The sequence below is a fragment of the Martes martes genome, assembly GCF_963455335.1.
Source record: "Martes martes genome assembly, chromosome: 13".
Taxonomy (NCBI): Eukaryota; Metazoa; Chordata; class Mammalia; order Carnivora; family Mustelidae; genus Martes; species Martes martes.
Genome location: NC_137901.1, coordinates 85528522 through 85541050, shown reverse-complemented (window position 1 = coordinate 85541050; position 12529 = coordinate 85528522). Strand labels below are relative to the sequence as shown.

The following is a 12529-nucleotide window of genomic DNA, read 5'->3' as shown; positions in this document are numbered from 1 at the left end:
GAGTGCGCGCACGCGCACACGCAGGAACAGATAGAGGTGAAGACTCTCCACCGAGCAGTGAGCCCTACAGGGGGCGCGATGCCCCAAAATAAAAAAAAAAAATTAAAAAAAAAAAAAAAAAAGAGTTCATGGGGCTCCTGGGTGGCTGTTGGTTAAGCAACTGCCTTTGGCTCAGGTCATGATCCAGGAGTTTCAGGATTGATGAGTCCCACATCCAGCTCCCTGCTCCCAGGGGGAGTCTGCTTCTCCCTCGGACCCGCCCCACTTTCATGCTCTCTTTCTCTCTCATTCTCTCTTTCAAATAAATAGATAAAATCTTTTTTTTTTTTTTTTAAATAAAAGAGTTACTATTTGCACATGGTACCCAGTAGAATGTTAGTCCTTCCCACCCTGTCTGCCTACTTCTGCAAACCACTTGTTTTCTCTGGAGGCCCCTGTTAACCATTTTCTTGAATACCTTTTTGGAAATATGCTGTTGCATGTACAGTTTCTTTCACATATAGGGCCTATTTCCCCCTACGCCAAAACAGCAACATACTAATGCTTTGGTTTTTGCTTATGACAGCATGTCTTAGAGCTAATTCATACCAGATTGTGTAGGGTCAACTGAATGCTTGGTTCTCTCCTGGGATACATGCATAATCTTATTTACTCAGTCCCCTGTGGATGGTCATTTCAAACCATACTACCAGAATACATCATTTTTCACATGTGTGAGGTTGTCTGTAGGATGAAGACTCAGATGTAGAATTGCTAAGTCAAGGGTATGTGCTTTGGAATTTCGTTAGATATTAGTGACTTTCCTTTCATGAGGGTGGTACCAATTCCGACTGCCCATAGCCTTACCAAAATAGTGCTATGATTATACTTTTTGTCGCTGCCAGTCTGATAGTTGAAAAAGTAGTAATTCCTAATAGTTTTAATTATTATTATGTTAATTTTGGTAAAATATACATAACACAAAATTTGCCACTTTCACCATTTAGTGGCATTAATGACGTTCACAGTGTTGTTCACCTGTCACTATTATCTCTTTTCCAGGACTTTTTCATCACTCTAGACTGAACTCTGTGCCCCTTAAACAGTGATTCCCTGGTCCCCTCTCCCCCAGTCCCTGGTCAGCCTCTCTCTTCCGTCTGTATGATGTTGTCTGTTCTAGGTCCTGACTCATACCATTGCAGCATCCAGTATTTGTCCTTTAACATCTGGCTTGTTTCACTTAGCATGTTTTCAGAGTTCATCCATGGTGTAGCGTGTGTCGAAACTTTATTCCTTCTTATGGCTTATTAATAGTCCATTATACGGATAGAACACATTCTTTTAGCCATTCCAGTTGATGGACACTTGAGTTGTTTCCACCTTCTGACTGTGAACAGTGCTGTCAGGAGCAAGGGTGTATATGTATCCGTTTGGATCCTAACTTCATTCTTTTGGGTACATACCTGGGAGAGCAGGTGCTGGATGCTATGGTCATTCACTGCAGTTAGCTTTTGGAGGACCCACCAGACCATTTCTTTGTAATTTAAATTTGCCCTTCTCTTACTGTAGCTAAGGCTGAGTATCTTGATGGGTTTCTTTGTTGCTCTGTTATCTTGAAGTCCTTCATACATTGTACCTAGGATGCTGCAGTGATTTTGTTAATGCTTTTCCCATTGGTCTTTCCCCCCTCCACAAGAGCACGGACCCCATCCACCTATGCTACTGTCCAGATTGCCGGACACAGAAGCTGTGCCATAAATACTTCTTACAGGACAATCCCAAGAAGGCAAGTGGCATTTCTCTGCCCCTCACCCAGCTCCTCCAGGAAGCACCGATTTTCTGCTCCCATCTTTCTCTCTATCCTCTCACGGCCACACAGTGTCATAAAGAGATGTCCTTTTAGTCATTCATAAAATCTCTCTACTCAGCACCACTGTTTGCCTGGCACCTTTGCGATGTGGGTGATCAGTCCGGGGCTGCCACTGTTAGCATCCGTGGATGTACTCCCTGAATCCTAGTGGCACCTGTGACATTTGTCCAGCAGGATTTGTCAAACACATGAACCAAAGGTTAATAATCTGTCCCAGAAACGGAAGGAATTAACAGTCTAAGGAAGTGTCAACTTTTTTTTTTCTTTTAATTCACATAACATGAACTTCACCACTTAAAAATGAACACTTCAGCGGCACTTAGTACATTGAGAATTTTATGCCCTCACTATGTCTCTTTAATTCCAGAACACGGTCGCCATCCCAGGAGACCCTGTACCCATCAGCAGTCACTCCCATTCTCCCCAGCACCTTCTCAGTCCTAGACAACCACTAATCTGCTTTCTGTTTCTATGCATTTGCCTATTCTAGAAATTGCAAATAAAGAGAATTATACGTACGTGATCTTTGGGGTCTGGCTTCCTTCACTTAGCATATTTTTGAGGTTGGTCTGGATTGTAGCAGGTGTCAGGACTTCATTCCTTTAATGGCTGAATAATATTTCATTGTGGTTAGACCACATTCTGCTTATCCATTCAACTGTTGGACGTGTACATTGTTTTCCCTATTGGTTATGGTGAATAGTACTATCGGGGTGTGTACCTAGAAACAGAATTGCTAGGTCATGTGGTCATTCTCCGTTTAGGATTTTTGAGGAACCACCTCAAGAAACTATTTGATGTCAACCTTTTTTTTTTTTTTTTTTACTCCTATTGTGGGGCTTGAACTCACAACCCTGAGATCAAAAGTGGCATGCTCTCCCAACCAAGCCAGCCAGGTGCTCTGATGTCAGCCTTTTCACTTCCTGTTTGCCTTATGCCTGGCAGGCACCAAGTAGGGTACTGAACTAGGAAAACATTAAATAATAAATACATTAAAAAAAAAAAAAAAGTGGCGGTGGTGGGGGAACAGGCAGTTCTAGGCCCACATCCCAGTTTAGCAACAATCAGCTTGAGCTGGAAGTAGCTGCCGCCTCTGTAGGGGGCAGGCTTACTCTATTTTGGGGTTCCTGCAGAGCTAGAGTTTGGAATTCGTCTGTGTGTGAGGAGGGGCTTTTCAAATAAGGAAATGTGGAGTAGGCTCTTCTGTATAGACTTAAGATCACATCATGTTGTGCAAGACTTTTTAAGGATGTCAACTGGAGAGGGGAATGAGGTCCCCACGGCGCTGGGAGCGGCCAGCTTTCCCTGCCCTGCCCTCCCCTCCCCTGCCCTGGCCGCCTCCGGCCACTGACCCTTCCTCTCTCCGCAGGTGGCGCTGCTGCCGGATGGGAGTGCCTGGGCACGCGCACCATGTCATCATGCGTCTCTAGCCAGCCCAGCAGCAACCCGGCCGCCCTCCAGGATGAGCTGGGGGGCGGCGGCGACAGCGAAGGCCAGAAGCCCTGTGAAGCCCTGCAGGGCCTCTCGTCCCTGAGCATCCGCCTGGGCATGGAGTCCTTCATCGTGGTCACCGAGTGTGAGCCGGGCTGCGTGGCGGACCGCGGCCTGGCTCGGGACCGGCCCCTGGAGGCCCACGGCCGAGATGGGCCCCTCGACGCCTCCGGCTCCGGGCCCGAGGCCCGGCCCCAGCTGTGCAGTCGCAAGCTCTCTCTGCAGGAGCGGTCCCAGCTGGACGCGAACGGACGCTGCGTCTACGCGGCCCTGCCCCACTCGCCGGTGGGCTCCCCGCAGTCGTCGCCGCGGCTGCCCCGGCGGCCCACGGTGGAGTCCCACCACGTCTCCATCACCGGCATGCAGGTGTGTGAGCTGGCCGGGCCGCGGGGTCCTCTGGTAGGCGGCACTGTTCCAGAACGTTCATTTGGGTGGTGACCCCAGGAAGCCCAGGTGGGGGTGGGAAATGAGGGTAGAAGAGAAGGATGTCAACAAAGGGTGCCTGAGGGAATTGGTTGTCGCCATACACAGCTGGGACTCCATCTCTGGGGAGCCCTGTTTGACCTGCCGAAAGTTCTGTACCTCAGAGTTATCCTGCCTGAGGGCCAAGGGAGCTGGGCTTTTCGTACTGACTCCTAGCAGTTGCTGGTGAGGGCTGCTCGGGGCAGGTGACCTGCCCTGAGAGTGGGCACAGCAGCTCTGTGGCCACAGGGGGCATCTGTCGGAGATGCAGGTGCTGGTGGTTGGAGTTTGGCTGGGGATGGTGGTCAGTGAGAAGCCTCCGGTCCAGCAGCAGGGGGCCAGGCACTGCTCTCTCTGTCTGCACTGTGTGTAAATTTCTCATTTGATCCTTACTGGAAACTTCTGGGAGGTAGGTTAGAACTTAGAGCCCCACTAGGGCTCACCAGGCCCTGAGTGCTCTGCCCCTGCCCCCTCTCCCACCCCATCTCCTGCCTCTCTGCTGCCAGCTCACAGGGCTCTGTCCACATTGCCTTCTTTGTATTCCTCAGATATCCACACTCGTTCCCTCCATTAGGCCTTTACCCCTGCTGTCCTCTGTGCTTGGGCCCCCCACCCCCTGTCTTTGCAGGGCTGTCTCCCCTTGACAGCCAAGTTTCAACTCAAATGTCTCCTCCTCTGAAGGACCTCTCTGACCACCCCCTGTAAGCCCCCTCAGCCCCCAGCCCATCTCCCCTGTCACCCTGTTAGCGACACTCATCACCATCTGTGTGTCTATTGAGTTGTTTTTGGCCTGTCTCCCCAGCTAGAATGTAAGCTCAGAAGGAACAGTCCTGTCCACCATCACGTTCCCGGCGCCTGGCACGGTACCTCGCACATAGTAGGAACACAAAAATATTTGTTGAAGGAATGAATGAATTTAATTGGGAGAAGCATGGATATCGAGAATGGCGTTTTAAAGGGGCCGGTATTTAACTATATTTTGAGGGCCGGGTAGGACTTTCATAATTGGAGATGGGTATACACAGAGAGTTCACTGCAGGGGAATGCACAGTGTGAGCAAAAGCTCAGGGGTAGAAGGCAGGATGTGGGGGAAAGGTACTCAGGGCTTCAGCTAGATGAAGAATAGGGCCCATGTGAGGAGCACATGGCAACAGGGGAGTTTGGGTTTATTTTGGTTAGAGTTGAGTCAGCCTAGAGAGAGAAAGATATAATGCCCCCGCCCCCAGAAGTGGCTTTAACATAATAGGGCTTATTTATCATGTAAAATAAATCTGGAGGTAGGCATTTGGGACCTGTGTGGTGGTTCTGTTGTTGTTGTTGTCCTTAAAACCTCATGGTCTCAAGATGGCTGCTGTGACTATAGCCCTCACAGCTTCATTCCAGGCAGGAAGAAGGAACAGGGAAGAAGAGCAAAAGTCATCTGCTCTCTTAAGTCAGTCCTTTTTCCTGGAAACTCCACCCAACAACTTCTGGTTTCTCCTGCTACCCAGAACATAGTGTGGCCACCCCTAGCTGTAAGAGAGGCTGGGAAATGCAGTTTTGCAGCCTGAGACATTGCCACCGAGCTATCGATTTATAAGGAAGAAAGGGGAGCCTGGTATTTGGTTGGCAACTAGGCAACTCTGCAAGGTCAGAGGAGTGGAGTCAGAACTTGACCCTGGAAGCATCAGGGCCTGATGGGATCTGAGTGGAATCTGGAAGATGAATTCAGCTGCGTTTGGGGCTTAGATGAGGGGCAGCGAGACCCGTTAGGACAGCTCTGCAGGGCCCCACTTCTGCCTGTCACATTCCTCTAGGACTCAAGGGAATGAAATTGACACTGGGAAAAAAACAGTGGAAGCAACCTAAAATGTTCCCTGGTGAAGGGAGGGCTCTGTGAGCCGAGGAGGGCTTTACAGCAAGTCAAAAGATGCAGGTCTGTGTGTCCACTCGGACATGGCACTATCTCCAGTGACGTTGTTGAGTGACAGATGATCTAGTGTGACATCATTTTTGTCTCCCCAAACCCCATCCCAAAACAATGCTCTGTATTTTCAACAGGTGCATGTATGCGTGCATTTACATAGAGAAAGGCCTGGAAGTTTATGCACCAAACTGATGTCAAGGTTCGGGGAAAGGGTTAGAATTGGGGTGGGGGGGTTCAAGGGAAGTGCTGGGCCTATCTGTTGCACTGTAAGTGTTATTTTCTATCATGTTTCTTCTGCCTGTTTTATTTCTTACATCACCTAACATTTTCCCCCTAATTATGTTGAGGTATAATTGAAGTAAACCAAAGTGCACATATTCAAGTGTACAATACAGTCAGTGCTGATAGACGCATACATCTATGAAATCATTGCCCCAGTCAAGGTCACAGACCTTCCCCGCGCACCCGATGACACATCCCTCCCCCTTCTTTCCCTTTCCCAGGTACCCGCTGACCTGCTTTTTTTAGCATTATAGATTAGTTTGCAAGTTCAAGAACTTTCTGTGAGTGGAATCATCTAGTATGTACTCTTTTTGGGCTTAGCTTCTTTGACGGCATGATGATTTCGAGACTTGTCCGTGTTGTTACACGCTTCTTTCTTATGGCTAACTAGTATTTCATTGTGTGCAGTGGACCACTGTTTATTCATTTACCTGTCAGTGGGCGTTTGAGTCGTTTCCAGTGTTCGACTGTTAAACTTGAAGCTGTTTCAAACAGCAAGTCTTTGCACGAACACAGGTTTTCACACCTCTTAGATGAACGGGTAGGAGCAGAATGGCTATGTCCTAGAGGAGGTGTTTGTTAACAAACTGCCCAACTGTTTTCCGAAGAGGCTGCACCATTTTAAATTCCTGCCAGCAGTGTGCGAAGCTTCTCCATGGCCTGCATTATTCTGACAACACTTGGTATGGTCATTTTTGAGTTTTAGCCAGGCTAATGGGTGTGGTTTTAATTTACATTTTCCCTATGAGTCATGATGTTGAGCCTCTTTTTTTTTTTTTTTGGAACCTCTTTTCATGTGCTTACTGATCATTTGTATATCTTCTTTTTTAGATGAGGGTGTCGTTATTAATAAGTTATAAGAGTTCTTTTTTTTTTAAGATTTTATTTATTTATTTGACAGAGAGAGAGAGAGATCACAAGTAGGCAGAGAGGCAGGCAGAGAGAGAGGGGAAAGCAGGCTCCCTGCTGAGCAGAGAGCCTGATGTGGGGCTCAATCCCAGGACCCTGGGATCATGGCCTGAGCGGAAGACAGAGGCTTAACCCGCTGAGCCACCCAGGCACCCCAGTTACAAGAATTCTTTATCTATCTGGATGCCAGTCTGATGTGTTGCAAATAGTTTCTCTCAGGCTGTGGCTTGTCTTTTGTTTCCTTAATAATGAGTATCTCAAAGAGCAAAAGTTTGTTTTTTTTTTTCCCCAAAGAGCAAAGGTTTTAATTTTTATGAAGTTCCGTTTATCACTTATTTCCTTTTATATCTTCTACTTTTTGTACAGAAATAACTTTTCAGAAACCATTAAGAAACCATTGTCTGCCTCATAGTCACTCAGATTTTCTCCACTATGTCACTTTATGTTTTTGGAGGACAGCACAGTCCTTAGATAGGATTATTTGTTTAATTGAAAATCAACATTTTAGAAACACATCTTAAAAATGGGTATTAAAAAAACAAACAAAAATGGGTATTAAAAGAGTACATACTGTATGATCACCTTTTTACAATGTACAGGAACTAGGCTTTTAGAAGTCAGGGTAGTGGTCACCCTGGGAGACGCCTCTGGGTGGCTGGGGGAGTTTTCTTTCCTGATTTGGGTCCTGGTGTATATGTTGTTTTGTGAAAAACATACCAGGAGAGCTGGAGACTTAAAATTCATATTCTCTGTGTTTCTACTTAACTTTCCAGGATTGTGTACAGCTGAATCAGTACACGCTGAAGGATGAAATTGGAAAGGTAAATATCCCAGGAGCCAGGCTAGTTTTCTACATCTACCAAAAATGTCTCAGATAGAATGGAGGGAATGCACTAGAGCTGGGAGTGGGAAGAAGTCCTTCGAGGCGAGATTGTGGGAGGGTTTTGTCATCAACGGTCCATCTGGCTTATTTTCTTTCTACATCATAATATTAATGTGTTTCCACAAAAGCTCAGACAACTTCGAGGGAATTCCATATCACCAACATTAGTGGGTTTTTTTTCCCCCTCTAAGGTACTGTCACATCTCTTTTTGCTTTTATTTCAGCCAATAGGCAGTATCTTTGCAGAGGTCAGAAACTCAAATGCCAGTAGAAAGCAAGTGAGTAACATAAATGAGCAAATCATGCTAGGGCTAAGGCAGTAGGGAGTGGTGAGGACTGTGGCAAACTGTTAACATGTAGAAATGATTATAGGGCCATATGGCTAGATCTTCTCATGTTTTTTCCAAAGAAGCTGAGAATTTAGATTTTTATATCTGCATCTTTCTGTTTTTAAATGTTGGCAACTAATTCAAACTTTCTAAAAGCTGCCGATGCAACAAAATGTAATTGGAGAGCAGATTTGGCCATTTGGTTGCTGGTTTGCAGCCCCTGTATTAGGGTCCTCATTTTGCAGATTGTAACTTCTGGATAGTATGTCATGGGCATCTCCCTTTATTCAGGGCTCCTATGGCGTGGTCAAGCTGGCCTACAATGAAAATGACAATACCTATTACGTGAGTATCCACAGCCCCCTCCCCGCCCTCACCATTGGCCAAAGTAAAAGCCTCCTTTCCAGAACTTGGTTTCCTGGAAGATTTTCTTTGCTCTTGTCTCATTTTATTCTTAGGTCATTTCATTTTGGGCGTTAGGAAGGAAGTGATGTTCCCATTATAGAGATGTGGAAATGGGGAGGCAAAGTGATTGGCTCAGAAAGAAAGCGGATGCATTCAGCAGATGTCTCATACCCTTACTCTGGGCTCCCATTTCTACATCCTTCATAGCACCAAGAACCAGGTGGTAGTGAGACAAATTGCCCTTGTAGCTGAGGCTTTGGGGTCAGTCTAGTGTGGGTTCAAATTTTGGCTCTCCCACCTGCCACCTGTGTGTCCTTCCTATGTGTCCTTGGGCAAGGACACACAGTTGTAGCGAGTCCCAGCCAGGAGAGTGGACCTGGAACCTCAGAAGCACCCTCAGGGCGGGGGGGACCCCCTCCAGGCTCCTCGCAGCTGGTCAAGTCACTCTGATGACGAAGTGCTCACTACATTGTCCCGAGGCCACCCGGGTGCCAAGAGCTTTGGCAGGCCAAGGAGTAGAGGGAACTCTTCCTCTCCCTTCCTCCGTTTTAACCGAGATGTGGGGTCTTTTCTCCCACAGGCGATGAAGGTGCTGTCCAAAAAGAAGCTGATCCGACAGGCGGGCTTTCCACGTGAGTTTGGTGGGCCGCACCTTTGCTCTTATGGTTGCAGGGTTGGGGCATGACAGAGAAGATCTCGTTGAATGGTGTGCCCTGTAGAGTACCCGGGTAGAGGCCTCAAAGACTCCTGTCACTATGACCTGGGGTATGGCGTGGGAAGGAGGGGACAGAAAGCTGAGCAAGGGGGCTGGGTCTCCAGCCTCACTGAGTTTCAACAGCAGAGAAGACAGGTGAGAGGAGCAGGCTACTTACGGCCCCTGGTGGCGTCAGCCACTCCAGCCCTGCCGAGACCCTCTCCCTTGCATTTCCCCCTATTTGCAGAGGAAAAGCTCTTTGCCCTGACCCTGGGATGGTCTGTGTCTCCTCCAGGTCGCCCCCCACCCCGAGGCACCCGGCCAGCCCCCGGAGGCTGCATCCAGCCTAGGGGCCCCATTGAGCAGGTGTACCAGGAAATCGCCATCCTCAAGAAGCTAGACCACCCCAACGTGGTGAAGCTGGTGGAGGTGAGCTGGGGGGACAGGGAGTAGGGAGGCGAGGATGGTGCTTGTCCAGGCCCAGCTCTGTTACTACCCAAACGCTGTGCCGCTGGTTTCTAGGGAGAGCCAGGCCAGGTTAAGCAGCTGTTGGAGGACTGAGTAGTATTATTGCTCCAGGTTCTGCACCCCTGTTCTTTCATGTTGTCCTCACCCTTCCCTAAGACTATTACTCCCATTTTACAAATGAGGACATTGAAGGTCAAAGGGCTACTAAGACTTGCCCTTTATCCATTTTTGTCTTTGGAGCTGGTTCTGTTTCTCCGTGTTATATGTGCTTTTAGCACAAAGGCAACCATATGCATGTAAACAAGTGGGTATGGCTGTGTTCTAATAAAACTTTATTTACAAAAAATAAGCAGAGGGCCAGATTTGGCTGCATGCTGTATTTTCCATCCCCTGTTCTAGATCAGCAGTTCTCACAGTTTTTGGTCTCAGGATTCCTTTATGCGCTTCAGAATTATTGAAGGACCCCAAAAAAGTTTTGCTTATGTGGGTTGTATTTATTATTATTTGCCATATTAAGATTTAAAACTGAGAAGCTTAAAAATTATTTATTAATTCATGTAAAAACAACAGAAGTCCCATTATATATTTTTATGAAAAATAAGCATATTTCCTGAAAAAATTTATATTTTATCTATTTATTTTTATTTGTTTTTATTTTTTTAAAGATTTTTAAAAATTTATTTGACAGACAGAGATCACTAGTAGGCAGAGAGTCAGGCAGAGAGAGAGGAGGAAGCAGGCCCCCTTCTGAGCAGAGAGCCTGATGTGGGGCTCGATCCCAGGACCCTAGGATCATGACTCGACCCGAAGGCAGAGGCTTTAACCTCCTGAGCCACCCACGTGCCCCTGAAGGCAGACGTTTAATGGCTGAGCCATCAGGCACCCCGATTTTTTAAAATAAGATTTTGTTTTTATTTATTTGAGAGAGAGAGAGAGAGAAGAGAGAGCATGAGCAGTGAGGAGAAGGAGAAGCAGGCTCCCCACTGAGCAGGAAGCCTGATGCAGTGCTGGATCCCAGAACCCTGAGATCATGACCTGAGCCGAAGGCAGATGCTTAACCAATTGAGCCACCCAGGTGCTACTTATCTTAGTTTTAGTGTGAAATTGTTTTGACCTCATAAACTTCCTTAAAGCATCTTGGGGATCCCTAGAAGTTCCCAGATCACATTTGGAGCACCTCTGGCCTAGATGACAGGACTTGTAAATGGCGTGTGATCAAGTATGTAATTGGATGGGTGTTGGAGGTAGTGCCGGAGCTTGGAGTGCAAGCAGCCCGCCAGCCCAAGCAGCTGAGGAAGGCTTTTCATGGGAAGGGATGTTTGAGATGACCCCAGTTGTTCCTGGATGGAGAAAACAGGGAACGCACGGGAAGAACATCACAGAGGAAGGAACAGCATGGGCAAAGGGCCGGTGTCTTCTGAGGGTACACACCTGCCCTTTGATGGGTGTGAGGGTTAGCAGCCATACCCTCCTGGGTCTTGTCAGGTGTGGGCTCTAGGTAGGCCATGCCCTGCATCTGACTCCCTTGACAGGGCAAGGCTTAGGGCTCTAGGTGGGCTGCCCTGGGCCTGTGCCTTGGGTGCATCTTGTTCTTAGAGCTCTTGTCCTGTGGATCTTGGTTGACTGGGGAAGGTGAAGGTGATGTGGGAAGAGGCAGGAGAGAAGAAGGATGGTGGCTGCTGGCTGCCTCCACCTGTGACCCTGAGTTTCACAGTCTCAGGTCGCTGATGCTGGAGTCAGCCATCTTGGAGGAAACTCAAGGACGCTTGGTTAGCGAGTGGCTCTGGGTCCTGGCGGGATCTCCCTGGCCCCCACTGCCCTGTGGCATCTGACCTGTGCACCCAACAAGACTGGTTGCCAGCCTGCCTTTTGGACAGACCTCAGACATCATTCAGATGGACATGGACATTCAGGCATTTCCTGAGCACTGACTATGAGCCTTGTCTTGTACAGGGCACCACGGAGGCAACTCAGGTGGATATAGCCGTTTGCGGAGAGGGACAAGATAGACATAAGTGACAAGCTGAAAGCAGGATGGCTGTGAGAGGAGAACGAGGACATGCCGTGGCAGTTCCAGGCAGGGGGACGTCCTTTCTTAAGGGGGCAGGAGGTCGGGGGGTGCTTCATGGAGGAGTTGGAAGAACCCAGACAGGACTTGAATTTTTACCCTGAGGATTAGTCTGCTGTCTCCTGGGAGACAGGTGGGATTCTTACTGAAGCTGAGACATTTCCCAGGGGAGGGATTTTTTTTTTAAAAAAAGGTATTTTTTATTTTGTTTGTTTTGTTTTTGAGTAATTTCTTCTCTCAGTGTGGGGCTCAAACTCATGACCCTGAGATCAAGAGTTGCTTGCTTGATGGACTGAGCCAGCCGGGCGCCCCCATTTCCCAGGGGAGGAATTTGCCCCTCCCTTTTGTAACCTCTTTTCTAGCTGTTTTGGACCCTTGAAGATTGGGTTAGAAGGTGCCTATTTTCCAGATGGCCATTTGGATCGCGCACACTGGGTGTTTTCCTGTGCCCTTCATCTTAACCAGGAAAACCAGCGGAAAGAACTGCCCTCCCGTTGGCAAATGCAGTCATGTGGATGCTACTTCCTCCCTGCTCATATCATTTCTCTCTCTTCCTCTCCCCTGCTCCTCATCTCCGGCCTGTTCCGTGTGGCTGTGCCAACAGGTCCTGGATGACCCCAATGAGGACCATCTGTACATGGGTAAGAGAGCCCTTGCCGTCCGGTGCCCTGGCTCAGGCAGCCGAGCCTGCCAAAGCCCAGGGGTCCTCGTGAGCGTTCCCTGTCCCTGGCATCTCCCGCCAGAGCTGGGCCCCACAGTGAGCCCCACCTGAGGCTGCAGCTC

At 48.2% G+C, this 12529-nt stretch overlaps 1 protein-coding gene across 6 annotated transcripts in view; it reads left to right on the top strand.

Annotated features, from left to right (window-relative positions):
- The window catches only part of CAMKK2 (calcium/calmodulin dependent protein kinase kinase 2), a 47131-nt gene that overhangs the window by 12163 nt on the left and 22439 nt on the right, over window positions 1-12529 (top strand). For all 6 annotated transcript variants that reach the window (XM_080821040.1, XM_080821039.1, XM_080821038.1 and 3 more), the window contains exons 2-7: window positions 3219-3706; window positions 7673-7720; window positions 8403-8456; window positions 9097-9148; window positions 9506-9639; window positions 12351-12387. In XM_080821040.1, coding sequence (XP_080677166.1) covers window positions 3260-3706; window positions 7673-7720; window positions 8403-8456; window positions 9097-9148; window positions 9506-9639; window positions 12351-12387 — 772 coding nt within the window. In that variant the 5' untranslated portion in view covers window positions 3219-3259. The remainder of the gene's footprint in view (window positions 1-3218; window positions 3707-7672; window positions 7721-8402; window positions 8457-9096; window positions 9149-9505; window positions 9640-12350; window positions 12388-12529) is intronic.